Below are 16,556 nucleotides of genomic sequence, written 5' to 3' on the forward strand. Positions count from 1 at the left end.
TATACAAAATTCTTATTTTTGCGCCTCTTGCAAATGCTGTTCGAGTTCCCAACCCAAATCCCCATTGGAATCAAGTATCGTTTAAGTTTCGCTTTAGGTTCTGGTTTCGTTTTCGGTTGCCTGTTGTTCATCTTGTTATTTGGTGGCTCATAAAACTTGTAAACATCCGACTGATTGTGCCCCTGTCTGGTTTTTTCCTTTATTTTCCGTCTTGTTTTTTTTTTCGCTTTTGCCTGTGAGTTCGTGTGGGTGCTGGCTTTCGGTTCGAATTGGTAAGATATTTCCAGATGATATTACACTTTTGATTGGCCTCGGTAATGGGGCACTGAGGGCGTGAGAGATCAAAGGGCGATAAGCGATTTAATTGCCCATATGTCCAGACTTATTGCCTTCGAACGAGACCAACAAAAGTTATTATAATGGAAGGTTTAGATATGCAGAATGGGAGATGCTCAAAAGAATGGGATTCGAGTTGAATAAACAAAAGATATGGCCGAGGTTAATGGTCAAGAAAATGTGAGACCTGTGGCACCAAAAAATACGTCTGAAGGTAAAATTAAAGAGATTTTGAAGCCATTTTGATTTTTAACACGTCTCTTGTATTTAAACAGGAGTTTGTTATTGTTTAAAAGCCTAGAAAAACACTCTTAAATTATTTGAAATATATTAGTTTTTAGACAAAAGACGTTTGGTATTTTATATTTCTTAAGTCCTTTAAAAAATACGTTAGACTTAGCAATAAATACATACTTACTCTTTGTTACCTTATGTTTAGTACCATATGTTCTACAAATAAACTTACTTTTAAAAATAATTAATTAACGTTTAATTGGTTTGAGGAAAGATGAGCAAGCGATTTTTCCTTTCAGCCTTGCAATCTTCCATTAGATGTATCTTAAAATTTATTTAGTTGCGATAGTGACTTATCACATAGTTAAACTAATTATTATAATGACATTAAAGAGGTTTTCGTTTGGGTTTGCGAAGATCATAGCGTCGTCTTTTTGGTGGCTCTGGAGCGTTCCGGTACTGGACATTTTTGTCAACGTAATCGTCATCGTCTTCCTCCTCCAAATCGTCCTCATCTTCGTCGTCGTCCTCGTATTCCTGATCCTTCTCCTTTTTGACGATTGTTTCCTCGTTCTCTTGCGTATCGGAATGCACTTCGATTTCCACAACAAAGGAGATTTTCTCTTCCTCTGCCTTCAATTTGATATTCTTTGGTTTTTTGGACTTGGTTTCTTCAAGGACCTCTGAGTCCTCGTTTTCACTGGAGCTGGACTCCAGGAATTTGGCCAACCTTTTTGGTGGCTTAGCCTTTGGTTTAGGCTTCGGTTTCGCTTTCAACTTACTGCTGCTGCTGGAACTGCTGGTTTGTGGCACCTCATCCTCCGGATTGGGATTCGAACCGCCACATAACTCCTGCATGGCCTGCTCCAGGTCCAAATCCTCCACTGCCTTGCGTCCAGAAGATTTCAACTTTCCCGCTGCCGAGGTGGAGGGTAGGAAATCCATTTCCAGACCCGAGGAAATCGGTGCGAGGGGATCGTCTTCATCATCCGAATAATCCATGCCAATGGGCAGATTCTGTTGGAAGCCAATAGACTTGTTGGTGGCATCCATTACTATATCCTTGTAGCCGGTGATTTTACTGCCATAACGGGGCAGATATTCCGAGAAGAATTCGTTGACCTTTGATAGCTCCACCTTGCCATAGTAACCGGCATAATCGGGCGCCTGTCCGATTCCTATATTGATGACCGATTCGTGGGGCTTAACGAATTTGGCCAAGGAACCTTTACTGGGAGCCAAGTCCATCAGGGCATTATTGATGGCACTGCGACCCCGTTTCACATTCAATTGCGCCATAATCTGTTTGTTAAAGAGATCGTGGCTATTGCGCTCCTTGAGGACCCCCATGTCCGCTTGATAGCCGAGCAGGGTTTGAAACTGACATCGGGCCACCTGCAGAGGAGAGCGACAGGTGTAGGAAGTGGAGCAGAGATCTCCGCGCCGGATCATTCTGGCAATGTGAGCGGCATTGGGCAGGTGCAGAGGTGGGAGTCGAACCTCCGTCTTCTTTTCCGGATCCGGATCCGCCTCCGCCCCATTCTTCTGGCTCTCCTCAACCAGCGATTGCAACTTCTCCAACTGGCCTACAGCAAAATTGGGGTTCTGATAGATCAGCAGGATCCTGGATGCCTCATTAACCGGAGGATCAGACTCCTCCCGCGGCCAAACACGCTCGAATCCATGGGATAGCAGGAGATCCGTGAATTGCAAGGTATTCCGGCAGTGGAAAATAGAGCGACCGCTGGACAAATGCTCCTGAAGGCCCTGATAATGCAACTCCAGTTCGCGACCATTAGCAGACCAATTGAGGAAATCCACAGAGTCACTGGAAGTGGCTAGGAAAAGCTTAAGAACAAAGCGATAACCCATTAAAGGGTGTTCCGGCGGCGATTCTGGGATGCGAATGCCCAGTTGGCGGTAGATCCTCCGATGATTTTCCACAGCCTCTTGATTGGTGTTGGAATTAGAAGTTGAATTAGTTTTAGGTGCCCGCGGCAGGGGCTTTTTCTCTCGCACTGAACTTGCTGTGTTTTCCTCCGGAACTGGAACTTCCAGGTCGTCCAGAAATTCCAGAAATTCCAGGTTTTCCGGCGACATATTTGACTCCAGCTGCTCACTCTCATTTCCCCGACTTGTTGCAGCTTTTTCTTCCGACTCATGAGCTGTTTTCCCCACAACACATTCATTCACTTTCTGTAGGCCGCGCAGTTTAGTTCTGTTTTTCGACATTATCTTTGCGTATAACAATTTTCTATGCCTTTTTTTTTTAGAGCGTATTCAAGTTTTTTTACAAACGAGCAAGCCGGAAAATATTTAGACAACCGACAGATTGAGATTTTCATAGGGTTGTCGTGGTCGATGAAAACAGAAGGAGAAATTCCAATTGACCAGCTGACTAGAGCTGTTGTTTATTTGGCCACAGTGTTGAGAAATTTTCCTTTTGAGAAAATCTCTTTCTAGAGTTGATTTTTAGTTTTCGGCAATGATATAGAGGTGAGCCTCAAAAATTGCACCTTTAAAATAGGTTCTTTAAAGATTTAAACAAAAACGAGAACGGAAGCTAACTTCGGCAAGCCGAAGTTTTAATACCCTTGCAGACTTTGCCGAAATTGCTAAAAGTAAAAAAGTAGTTAAAGGAATAAGGTATACATAAATAAACTAGATTTTCATCGTTTAATGTCAATTGCTTTTATACTGCAAAAATGTCATATAAAAATAGAAAAATAGGGATACTTTCGCAGCCTTTAACTATTTTTCCTACGGAAGCTATAAGAAATAGACGTCCGATCGGCAAGCGCTTTTACCCTAATCAAGATATGCGTAAATAAATAAGACTTGGAAAAATTTATGTCAGTAGCTTACACACTACGCGAAAAATTCAGAAAATCATCAAATTTGGACCTATTTCACCCTGTTGTTCCTATGGGAGCTGTAGGATATAGACGTCCGATCGTCACGTGCTTTTATCATAATCAAGGTATGCATAAAAAATACGATTTGGAAAGATTCATGTCAATTGCTTATATACTGTGCGAAATATCCTAAAAATCATTAAATTTTAACCGATTTCACCCTATTGTTCCTATGGGAGCTATAGGATATAGACGTCCGATCGCCAAGCGCTTTTACCCTGATCAAGGTATGCATAAAAAAATAAGATTTGGAAAGATTTATGTTAATAGCTTTTACACTGCACAAAATATTTTCCATTCTTGAAAGTTATATCCGATTGTTCCTATGGGAGCTATAGGATATAGACGTCCGATCAGCACGCGCTTTCACCTTGATGAAGGAATGTATAAAAAAATACGATTTGAAAAAATGTATAGCAATAGCTTTTACACAGCGCGAAATATTCTGAAAAACATAAAATTTGGACCGATTTTACCCTATTTTTCCTATGGGAGCTATAGGATATAGACGTCCGATTGCCACGCGCTTTTACCCTGATCAAGGTATGCATAAAAAAATACGATTTGGAAAAATTCATGTCAATAGCTTTTACACTGCGCGAAATATCATCAATTTTTGCTAGATATATCCGATTGTTCCTATGGGAGCTATAGGATATAGACGTCCGATCGGGGCGATTTTCAAACTTGATCTGCGTACACATGTTTTAGGACGCGTGTGAAAGTTTCAGATCGCTAGCTTTTAAACTGAGCTCACAAACGGTATTGAAACAGACGGACAGACGGACAGACGGACAGACGGACAGACGGACAGACGGACATGGCTATATCGACTCCCCTATTGATCCTGATCAAGAATATATATACTTTATGGGGTCGGAAACGTCTCCTTCACTGCGTTACAAACTTCTGACCAAAATTATAATACCCTCTGCAAGGGTATAAAAAATAGTTTTAAAAGTGTGACATGTTCCAATAGAAAACCCTTGAAAAATATTTTAGTGTTCTTTTTAGGCTTTTATAAACTAATTTTTGAAGCGCAAATAAATAAGTCTATTTATAATAATATAAATAAAAAACTTTAATGATTTTCCAATTGTTGTTCTGATTTAGTTATAAAGTCATAAACCATTTTTTGTTGAAAAATGTATATATTTTACCATAATAAATGGTAGATTTAAATTAAAGTTATACAAATTCAACATTAGTTAAAGAGTGGGGAAAACCCAAAACCAAACAAAGCCCATTTCATTCTATTTGAATGCGTTTCATGCATTGTTTGCAATAAATCTATTGTTATTTATACCCCAAAACCTCCTGTTTTTTACTCACCCTTTTTTGTTGTTCCTAAGGGCGGCAAAGTTCAAAAAGCAAAGTGAGGGAAGCCTTTCAATTGGGGATTCATGGGCAATATCAATAATAATGCCGACCAAAGCCCAGACAACGAAAAAGCCGCCAGCATTGACACTCAACTGGACTAAAATCAATCAATGGGAAAGAGCGAGAAGGTGACAGCAGGCAGAGGGAGACAGCAACAAGGCAGTAGCTTTAAATTGACATTTATATGAATATTTAATAAACATCCTTTAATCATGAGCCTATGACTATTGCGCACACCCCAAATTATTCTGACTGATGCACTTTATTTGTATGAACTGATGGCTGAATGTGACCTGTTGTTTTATTCTCCTTTAATTATTTCTGATGGAGGTGTACGAAATACAGACGACCAGCAGATTTATATCATTTATGTGTCACCGAGTGTAAGTTAAAAATTATAAAGGTGATAAATAATTTTATGCTTCTGAAAATAAAAATACTCTATTTGTAACATGAATGTAAAATTATCTTATATCTAATAAAGGACTTAAATGGTATATTTAATTATAAATTATTAAGTTTAACATTCTTAAATAATTTTCACTTGAGAGATATTTGGAATATACAAGTATATATGAAATTCTCTAATTTTTAATGAAGGATTCAAATGGTATATTTTATTATTAAATATTAAGTTTAAAATTCTTAAATAAAATTTAGGGCCCACTTTTCCAAAAACCCAGTTTCTTTTCTACAATTCATCGTTATACTTACTACAATTTATTAAGTTTTACTTACAGTTCTGCTTACGTTTTTATAGTACTGAATATATTAATGCATTTTATTACTCATTTACTTTTGCGAATATTTCCGCCAATTTGATTGTTCTTTTATTACCCGAATTGTTATTTTCCGAGTCCAAATTTGATGACAAAGTTGTAATTTCCTTGTGAAAAACATAGGGCAGCCCATGAAAAGCTGCATAACAAGAACGACAGCTGTATGTGACGAATAAATTTACAAGTCCAGTTGGAAAAAAATAGTATCCCGGCACGCACGTGATTTTGACAATGTAACTCCCTCTACTTTTTTCATTGCTTCCTATTTTTTGTTGCTGTTACTTTTGGCGGAACGAAAAAAGTTTTCTTTGTTGTACTTTTTTATGATTTGAGTTAGTCGTGTGACGGAAGCCGTATATGAGTTCATGAAAAAACTACATGAGTTTTGGTTTCGGTTTCATTTTTCGGTGAAGGGTTGGGAATTGTTCTCGTTATCTGGACAATGATAGCCGGCGATCGATTTAATTCTGCCGCCCAAAGAGATCTTTCATCTGTACTGTCTGAACATATTTAAATAAAATTGGAAGCGATCATAAAAAATAAATGTTAGAATGCCGCCGCCGCAATTTTATTTTGTTTTTGTTTAATGCGTGTCAAGTGGTCATAGATTATACATTTTTATAGTTTATGGGGCGCTACTCTAGCGGTTTTTCCTTTTAGGCCTTTGTTTTCCAAGCAATAAAACAAGAAGAAGTCGGAACATGACCTTCTACCCCCGTATTTTCCAGCTGTTTTCCGCCCCTTCCTCTGTCAATTGCATTTTTACGATCCCGATTCCAATTTCGATTATGTTCCGTTTTCTGAAGTGAGTCACTGCGGCAAGTGATACGCTCTCTAAGCTTCTCTTTTCTGAATGACTCATGTGGAGACAATCGAGTTCCAATCCATCAATCATTTCACATGCCAAAAGGCGAACCTTGGAGCCCCATTGAACTTATTTGTCTGCTCTTCTTTTTCTTTGCCTTTAGCTTTGGCTAATTAATATAAATGAAATATTTCCATAATTATTGAAACTGCATATTAAGGGCCAAAGTGTTGTCGACTTGACAATTAGCGGCTAAAATACATCTTTGCACTGAATGGCATGCAGATACATCATTTTTCAAAACACAATGCGTATTAATGATCTTGCTGGTCGGTTTGATCTTTTTCTTGAGAAATACCATAATTAAATATTTTGAAAGAGTTTACAATAAAGTTCATTAAGCAAAGGATTTCTGGGAATCGCCCAAGGGAAGAAAACGTAAATAACATATTGGGTTTCTTAAAACAAGATCTTCAAAAGTAAAAAGATCTTCCTTTTGGAAATGGCATGAAAAATAGTAAATAGTTTTAAAAACTATAAAGTCATAAATAAAATGTAAAAACTTTATCTTTCATATCACATCACATTAAATAAAATTTCTAGGAACGAAATCAGTTCACAACAAAATGTATCTTCAATATACACATATTATCTCCCATTTTTATCTACAATCTTTCACCCATGTAAAAAGTGACTAATTGAATGCCTATTAATCTCCCTTTTTCGCTGACCCTCAATCGCTTGTGCTCTAAAAAATCCATTCCCGTTAAGACTAGAAGGCAACTCCCGGTTTTGGTAATTTGATACTTTCGTTGTCCACAAATTTTTCACTAAATATGTTTAAACTCATTTCCCCTTTTGGTATCGCTTTCACCCCTCGTATCTGTAGTTATTCAGTTCCCTTCTGTTTTTTTTTCTTTTGGCTGCAATGTTTTGTCTAATGAAGCGTTTAAACTCCCGTCCGTTGATGATAATTAACACAACTCCATTTCCGAACTGTACTGAAAAAGGGATCTCATTAACCCTTGACATTTGTCACACGAACTCAGGGGAATTTTATTTCGCTTTTTTTGAAGAAGAAGGAGTTTTCGAGTGGATCCCAAGTTGGAGTTGAAGTTTCGGGCTCCTTTTGTCTGCTGTACAAGTCAATCTACGTGACATCCTTTTCATCCTCACTTTTTTACTCCTTTTTATCCTCGACGAAATTGTTGAAACAGATGTCAAATTGTTGTGCATTTTGTACTTTTTTGTTGCCTTTTCCTATTGTATTTGTTTTCTTTGCCATCATGGTGGTGGCCCCTTTTGTTTTCGTTTGTTTTGGATCATTGACTTTGCGCGGTTTCGAATTTCTGTGAAATACTCAACCCCCATGCCTAGAAACTCCTCCAGGGTTCCTCAATCGATTTGCAGTCCTCGAATAGGGCAACTTGATATGTCTCTCACTTCAGTTCAAAAGTGGCATCGGGAGTGCTGAAAGTAAAGGGAGCAACACATGTGTCTTTTAAATTTGTAGATCCTACGAAAGATAATGCAATCTAGAGTTATGGCCCATCCTACTCTAGTTGCCACGGCTAGGTCGTATATTATTTACGGGCCAAATTCTTCCGTGAAGTTATGGTTGTTAAAAGCAGATCTAAATTAGATCTGTATAGATCATTGGGTTTCCAATTTATATGCGGTTTGTACGGTTCGTAAATATTAAAAGGTTGTTGTTCATTATGGATAAGAAGTGGTAGATTTTGATCCCACATATCGTATATATTGAAATTATTTGTACAAGAAATATACCTTTTCAATATTTTTGTTATTTTTCAATTTTAATTTTGCAATTGAATTTTAAGTTGATACGTGAAATTGGTAAAACAGAGATTTTTTAATGATACTTAAGAAATAATTAAGAGACAAAAATAATTTTGCATGGATAAATGAATAAATAGGCACTTGTCACTTAATTTGAATTATTGAAAAGAAAAAATGTATATAAGAAAAGAAAATTTAATTATAAAAAATAGTCCGAAGTGGCCAACTTCCTGAAGTGATATTTTAAGCCCCACTTAAGTTATAGCATCCGTTTCCATAGTTACAACTTCTCCATCTTGTCCTTTTCATTCTTTTTCCACACCTTTTTCAGCAAAGAAGACGTAGGAGACAAGCGAAGACACGCGGAAAGTGCGAAAAATCATTTTGCGATAAATAATACAACTTCATCAGCGACAAACGAACCCCCAAAAGCGAAGTTTCCCCTCCCGAGAACTCCAAGCCCCCCACCCCGAAAAGCGTGAGGCGTGCATAAGTGAAATGTGCACAAGATACAAGATACAAAGATACATTCAAGACAACGGCGAACGGAGCAGCCAAAAAGGTAATTAATCATCGTCATGGGGCGTGTGCACGATTCGCTTAACGTGCGCCTTTGGCGGTGGTTCCCCCCTCTAAAAAGGGGTGGCCAGGGGCCGGCGGAGGGGGGTGCAAGAGGGGACTGAATGAGGGTCAGAGTTTGGTCTGTGCAGAGTCAGACAAACATATTACTCAGGGCATTTCCATATGGTCTACTCCAAAACTACACCTAGAAAACTTTGTTTGAATAATAATTTAAATCTTAGTTAAGGAATTCTTGTTTTGGTAATTGACCGCATATAAAAAAAGACACCCTCTCGTTAGTCTAAATATTATTATTAAGTACCATTCATAGCAAATATATTTTAGTTTACACTTATCTTATACTATAATGTCAATATTACAGCTATTTTTTCTTGTTATTGTTTTATTCCAATCATTAGGCTGTATTTATAATTGTTGGAAATTTTGGACTCAATGTATCGAAAGAATAAAAACTCGATATAATCAGATTATAAATGCGTAGATATTTAAATCTATAAAAATAAAGTTATTAAAACTCGATAATGAAAAATTACCAAAATCATATTAAAAATAAATTTATTTATTTACTGGAAGAAATAAATATAAGTATTTAATAAATGGTAAATCAGGACCAAACGAAACCAATTTTTTTCTCTGTAACTTGTCCTCCTTCTGCTTCGAACAAGGGGCGTCCTGGAGGGGGCGTGGCATGGCGTGGCAATAATCATAACGAGCCAAATTAATGCGTTTCATTCTACATCAAGCAGAATTCCCGTGCACTTTTTTTGCCCACCCTTCTTGGGTGACACATTTGCTGATTTAGCAAATATGGGGAGTTGTCGGATACTTTCCCCCTTTCCATATAAGTGTATTCTGCTACCAGAATATCTAATATTTTCTAAGCGAGTGTGTAGGCGCCACTTCTTCATAATTTGAGAGTTTTTAAATTTTTAATTGATTGTGTGGATGACTTCAGCGATTCCGCGAGCCATTTCGTTTGGCCAACGTTCCGTGTGAGTCTGAATTTATTTAGCTAATTGGATGCTACTTAATTAATGAGATTTGTGCGGGTAAAAAGAATAATATATTGTGGCATAAATGGTATAAATAACATTGTTATTTTTAACAATATTTACAGCTTTCTGCAACTAAAGGTTTATCAACTATAATTAAGTTATTATTGTTTCCGGCTTTCAGAAAATCTTAAAAAATGTTTGTGTTGACAGTCCTGTTATCAGTGCTCTTAACATTCTATGTTATCTTACCGCTACCTGTGGCCGCTTTATAAATTCTGTTGGATCGGGAAAAAAATCCACGTGCTTATCAGACAATGAGAGAATTTATTGAAATAAACAAAAAACAGCTGTTGATGGCGAGGGCAACAACAACGAGGCTAAACGAACACAAAGAGAGCCAGACTTCCAGAGAGCGAGAGAGTTACTATAAAAAACAACGAAACCACATACAAGGGATTTTTATAGCAAGTGTGAGGATATAAAATGTTATTATTTAAATCAGGAAACTAAATGTTTTTAGTTTAACAACAATGTTTAAATTATATTTTCTTTTACTTTTATGTCTAATAAAAAATTTCTTAAAAATTAGAAAGGGCTTAAGACATAACACAATTACATGTTTCAAGAAATTCACAAAACAATTGTCTTTTTATTTAAAATATTTAATTTCTCCATTAACCAAGACAAAAAATGTAATGAAAATAAATGCATCTTCTTAATAAAATGTTAATTTTTTCAAAAATATGTTATTTATATTAAAATGAACCATACATAAGATGAAAATATGTGTTCTCCAATTAGATTGTTGCAATAAATAAAGGAAAAATTCCCATGCACCGGCATTCATTGTAGTTTTCTCTCTGAACTAGCACATTTATCCCATGCGATTTTACGACAAACCAGAGAGCGTTCGTTCGTCAGGAGAGAAAAACATGTTAACCCGCTGTTAACCGATTTTTGTACTTCTTTTACATGACAACTCCATACGAACTGCACTGTTAGCCGAGAATTCTAGTTAGCTTTCCATACAAAACTCGCTCTCAACCGCTTGATGTTAACGGTGCCCCTGTTAATTCCAGCAATGCAAGAGAAGTGGTTCGTTCGATTGTTCGCTGCCTTCAGTTTCCCAAATTTGTTCGACGAAGGCGGTTCCCACGCGGGTGATTCGCCGGATAACAGTGTATCTGCGCTGCTTGAGATACAAATTTACGTAAAATTCGGTGGCCAATTGGAGTGCGCGTGCTGGCTTTAAAACGGTAGTTAAAAGTTTTGGGCCATAAAACACAATTAGAAGTGCAAACAAAAAGAAAAGCAATTCTATCCGAATTAAATTCAAACAGAGGACGTATAGAAACGTGCTGCTGCCTTAAAGATTTTATTGGCCCTTTGTGTGTGTGCAATTGCCTTGATTGATAACCGTTGACAGCGACTTTCGCACCCCCGCAAAATAAATTCCGCAATTATATTAAAAGCCAAAAGCTGCCGGAAAGTGTGACCAAAGTGCGTTAGAATTCAATAAGTGAAGAGGAAGCAGAAGTCAGGGGACTCATCCCCACTTTTTTGCGCCCTGCCAAGCGTGCAAATTTACGGAATTTTCAATTAAAATTACCACATCAATACAATTACAAAGACGGTTGCAAAGTGCAAGTCAAGCAATCATAATAAAGGATTAATTGAGCCTGAAGAAATTTGCTCGACATAATTTCAAGAAGGTTGAAATATTTGTATTGCAATTATTTAACTCTAGAAAGGTGAGTGAGTGGAAGAAATTTATAATTGAAGGGTGTTGAATGCATTGCAATTAAAGTGCAACATAAATGTGCTTCAATCGTATTGGGTTGTCATTCTTATCGGAAGTAGTAATTAGTTCAAAAGGAAAACCATGATTTCTGATTTGGAGTGCGGTTGGAAAATAATTAGGAAACATAATTACATCTTACATTATCTATTAGATGGTGAAACTCTTCGAAGGATTTTCATTTCCAATTCGTTTTTTTATGATTTTTTATACTCAGTAATGTGCTTACAAAGTATTTGTTATTATTTACCTTTTTTGTATTTCATAAAATATATTTTTCGCTTTTTAATAATTGAAAAGCTTCTTCTATCTTACAAGTTTTTAACTGTACTTTTTTTAAGAACTTCTATAGTAAAAAAGTTAGTTTGTTCATGATTTTTGAAACTTATTTCAGCAGGTTAAAAAGGCAAACTTTTGCTTTGATTTACCTTTTTATAAATTAATTAAAATATCCTTACAACTTTTTACTTAAAACTTTTGTTCGATAATGTACAAATATCCCAATTAATGAGAATAAAAAACCTCACGAACAAATAAGATTAATTACACTATCCAATTTAAAATGCAAATTCCGAAGAATCTTTGAAAGTGTCAATAGAGTGACAGTTTTTCAGTGGTCTTCCTGCCTCGCCTCTTCACTTCCTCACCTTTATGGTCAATTTGAAGTGGGTCAGAACTGCGTTTTTGGAATGCCAGGCAGGTTTGACTTTTCAGTTTTTCGGATGCCATCGTTCTATTCGACAGGGCCCAACCCTCGAGTGTTGATTAGCATAAATGCACAAAGGGCCTTTTTGTTAACTGTGGTTGCCATCTAATTAATGTGAATGTTGCTGTTGCAGTCGCTGGCTGCATTGCATTTAAATTGAAGTTGGCGGCAGTTGTGAAGCCTTTCCCGACTGTCTAATTATGCGGCGTGAAAATGCAACGCATGTACAAATATTGACGCATCTTGTTATTGCTGCAGTTGTTAACAGTAATTTCTAGTTGCTGGCTTTGTTTGTTTTTCGGTACGTGCGTCTATTTAAAGTGGATCTCGAATCGAACCTTATTGAAACAGTTTGAAGTGGCCCGAAGGCATTTGTTTAAACAAAAAGATGCTTGTGGAATAATGATGGATGCAGACAAAACATTCGCTAGATTCAATGTGATTAAAGTTTATATAATTATGTGAAGTAAGGATCAAAGATAATGGTTACAAAAATAGCCATTATATAGTCTTATTTGGCTGAAGTATAAAGTTACATCACAAGTTGAATTTTGTTTTGAACGGGAAATATTTAATTTGTCTATCTTGGGAAACAAATTATATATGTTTAATCAGTTAAAAACTATTTGATGTTCACTTCAGTATATTTTTTAATCAAGTGCATACTCGAAAATTCCCCTCAAGCTCGGCACTTTATTTCAAATGTTTCTTAGATTACTGTATTAAATTATTATGCAAATATGCTGCCGTTGCTTTTATTTCATCATACTGTTTATATTGTCATCAAAATGCAACTAAGGCAAGGTCCTTTTCTCACCTTAACCCAAAGCTGTCACTCAACAGACTCAAGTCACAATAAGAACATTGCACTGTTCTTAAAAATATGTGGGGGTGAAAATCTAGTTCAAGTGCTTGGAGAGTAATTAGTGAATGTGGGCATTTGTGTTTTTCATATGTGTGTGTCATGTTGCCTGGAAAGTGTGTTTCATTCCTAACAAATATTTACGCACAAAAAAGGAAAAGTGCTCTCTAGCTGAGCAAAGAATTTACCTCAAGTGGACACTCAAGTGGTAAGGAAAATCAAGGAGAGGGGGTTGAGTTAATTAAAAAACACCAAAAAAAATGCCGAAGGAATTGAAATTGCTTTTTAATATTTTCAACAAAACGAAAACAGATTTCCCCCTAAAGATTAGTCCAGAAAGTGCTGTGCATGTGCACCTACGCATTCCAGTGACAGACAGGGGTTAAGAGGGGCAGGAAAAGACCCCTACCTGGCTATGCTCCATCTCTTTCTCCCGGATGACAGCAACTGTCACACGTTACGCATTAGCGGTCTTCCCTCTCGCTCTGATCCCCCGTCTATCTCATGTTTCTCTATATTTAGCTTCGGCTTGTGCAATGTTTGTGTAAGTGTGGATCTCACACAGCTGACACAACTTAACCCACCTCTCCCCGAAAGAAAGTGTGAATGAGATGTGAACTGCATTAGTAAATCGAGCTAAGTCGGGCTAAGTAAGTACTTTGCCCGCTGCACTTCCGTTTGCAACTCGAAAGTGTCGCGCGGTTGGGGAAAGTGTCAGAGGTGTTGGCTCTCATGGAGTTATTCCCGGAAAATGTGGGTAAACAGCTGCATTTTCAACGGGGAACATCCACAAAAAGATATTCTAAATACGACTTACCAAACTCTATGGGTGTTGAATTAAACAGTAACATTATTTTAGACTTATTTTCATTTCCAATTTATTTTAAAACGTGAAAGACTAAAAAAATTCTTTGCAAAGACTATTTACATTTAACAATGTTAAACATTCTAAATATGGTTATCTACATTTTTATTTCAATCAAAGAAAGTAATATTTAATACAGCAACTTCCATCAAAAACAAGTAATTTTTTTATTTCATTGCTTAAGGAATCTTAATAGTATTATTAATTAATATTTATTGTATGAGCTCCATTTCTTTTATTATTTTAATTAGTTCTTAACATATGCATTGCAATTGTAATCATTTCTTAATAATTGCGAAAGTGGTATTAATCCATGTTATTTAATTTCGATACTTATTAATTTATTAAGAAGAAAAATGTTAGAATGGTAACTTCAGTTGTATGACCTTTTATCACTTTAAGTTATATTATTATTATTACCCCTTTTTGTGCCATTGAATCCCTGTTTCACCTTATTTCTGGCTGTATAAAATTACCGAATTTAGATTCGATTATCCGCCATATCTTTTTTTTATCACCCACAACTATCTGCTTAGCCATTGGCCATTAGAGCAGGCCGCACCCAATCTGAAAACTATTTGAATGCGAAATCCGTTTGTGATGTGAATAATTCCGCCGCATTACACACTTGCCTTCCCTTCAGTTTGCCCGATTTTCCCCGATTTTGCCCGCTTTTCAGTTGCATTTGTGGTGCACATTTTGCTAGGCAAGTGGTTGCATTTTGGTGGTTTCAAACGGCGGTTTCGATGGTTTCGGCGGTTTCGTTTGGCTCTCGTTTCGCGAAAGTTGATTTGTTTGAACTGATTATGGGCATGTTCGGTGCGGTTTGCTTTGTGTTTCTGGTCCCGGAAAATAGTTTTAGATAAGTCGGAGTCGAATTTAATTGGCCAAACTAATGCCCACCACATCGGCGCAGATATAGCTTACATCTGCCCACTCCAATTAGGCAAACTCGGTGACAAATATGCGATGACATGGGAGACGTGACTTATCAGGAAAACACAAGGCAACACAAGGCAACAGCCCGAGGGGCGGAGTATCGTCATCTTCATCGGGTCTTGATGTCATTCTGTCTGCCCAGTGTCAGTGGGCATTAAAAACTAAACAAATTTCCTCCATCCTACTCGTGCTGGGAAATGCTGTGAAGTTTTCCCCTGTTGCCCAACCATCTCGCAGATGCCTACACCTGTCGTCCGACTAATTTATATCTGGTAGATAAAGCATCGCATGACATGTGGTCCATCTATATATACACATGTAAACACACTGAAAGTTATGGCCGGAGTTGACCAATATGAAATCATTAAACAACGGCCACAGAAAAGATGACGACAGGCAAACAAATTTGTTTAGAGCCTCGGTAATTTGCATAATTGAGTTGGAGTATGGGGCATTGTATTGGGTTACCGATCCCAAATAGCTGATAAATAATAAAGTGCTGGGCCGGCAAGGTTGGTGACATATTCCACGGAACTCGGACAGATCTTTTTGAGTGATTGAGTTATGGTCGAGATTTTCAAGAGATTTTGTGGCATTAGGTTTTTTTATTTTATGGCCATATGCGTGGGGACAATTAAAGTTTTGGGCAATATTGGTATTTAGTTTCATGTATTTTTGGTAGGTTTATTGTTCAGATGAAGAAGATTAAAATTATGCTAGATATGGAACCTAGAAAAGTTGAAAATTATCGAATTAACAAAGAGATAAATGAGTAGATCGTTGGAAAGATAAGCATCATTACTCGTTGGTTTAGGTATGCGAACAATATATTTAGTTTACTATATTTATATTATTTAAATGTATTTAATATAAGTCTTTAAACACACGTAAAGTATTTAATATCTTTTCCAACTAAGCAATTATCAAATTGACACTTAAGCTATTATAAAATCTTAGTAATGTGGTTGTTCAAGCTAACTATTATTTCTTTTAAATCAAAATTTGATTTAAAGACTATACCAGCTATTTTATTACCTAATAAGTTAACCCACTGAATTCAAAGAGGCACATTTATATAGCCATCACCAACACATCCTTTTGCAATAACCGTCGGAATAATCTATTCCACGTCTATCAAAACTATTTCCTTTTTTGTAAATTAAATAGATTTAATATATGTCTTTATACACACGTAGAGTATTTTATTCAAACTAAGCAATAACTAAGAAGACACATAAGCTATGATAAAATCTAAACGATGTGATAGTTAAACCTAACTATAGTTTCTTTTAACTCACAATTTGATTTAAAGCCTATACTAGCTATTTTATTACTTAATAATTTACCCCATTTATAAGCTATCGTTTTCCTTATAAATACTGAATTCAAAGAACCACCTTTGTAGAGCCATTTCCAACACATCCTTTTGCAGTAACCGTCGGAATGACCTATTCCACGTCCATCGAAACTATCTCGTTTTGGAGTGAAGGGAAACTGAAAACCTTCCATCACAGCTTACTGCTTTTTTATGGACTCCCCCCACAGATGTATAATTTCTGA

At 36.6% G+C, this 16,556-nt stretch overlaps 2 protein-coding genes across 2 annotated transcripts in view; one reads left to right on the forward strand and one right to left on the reverse strand.

Annotated features, from left to right (window-relative positions):
- Positions 1-957: 957 nt before the first annotated feature.
- Positions 958-2,802, reverse strand: LOC108039281. The gene has a single exon (XM_017116213.2). The coding sequence runs from the start codon at positions 2,800-2,802 to the stop codon at positions 958-960; it is 1,845 nt and encodes a 614-aa protein (XP_016971702.2).
- An 8,164-nt stretch (positions 2,803-10,966) lies between these two features.
- The window catches only part of LOC108053972 (leucine-rich repeat and immunoglobulin-like domain-containing nogo receptor-interacting protein 3), a 93,889-nt gene continuing 88,299 nt past the window's right edge, over positions 10,967-16,556 (forward strand). The window contains 1 exon segment of the mRNA XM_044456542.1: positions 10,967-11,577. The gene's annotated coding sequence lies outside the window, so the exon portion shown is untranslated.

This window comes from Drosophila rhopaloa, unplaced genomic scaffold, assembly GCF_018152115.1.
Source record: "Drosophila rhopaloa isolate 14029-0021.01 unplaced genomic scaffold, ASM1815211v1 contig_115, whole genome shotgun sequence".
Taxonomy (NCBI): domain Eukaryota; kingdom Metazoa; phylum Arthropoda; class Insecta; order Diptera; family Drosophilidae; genus Drosophila; species Drosophila rhopaloa.

Coding starts and splice junctions, on each gene's coding strand:
- LOC108039281 (XM_017116213.2), bottom strand. CDS start 2,802: ATGTCGAAAAACAGAACTAAACTGCGCGGCCTACAGAAAGTGAATGAA.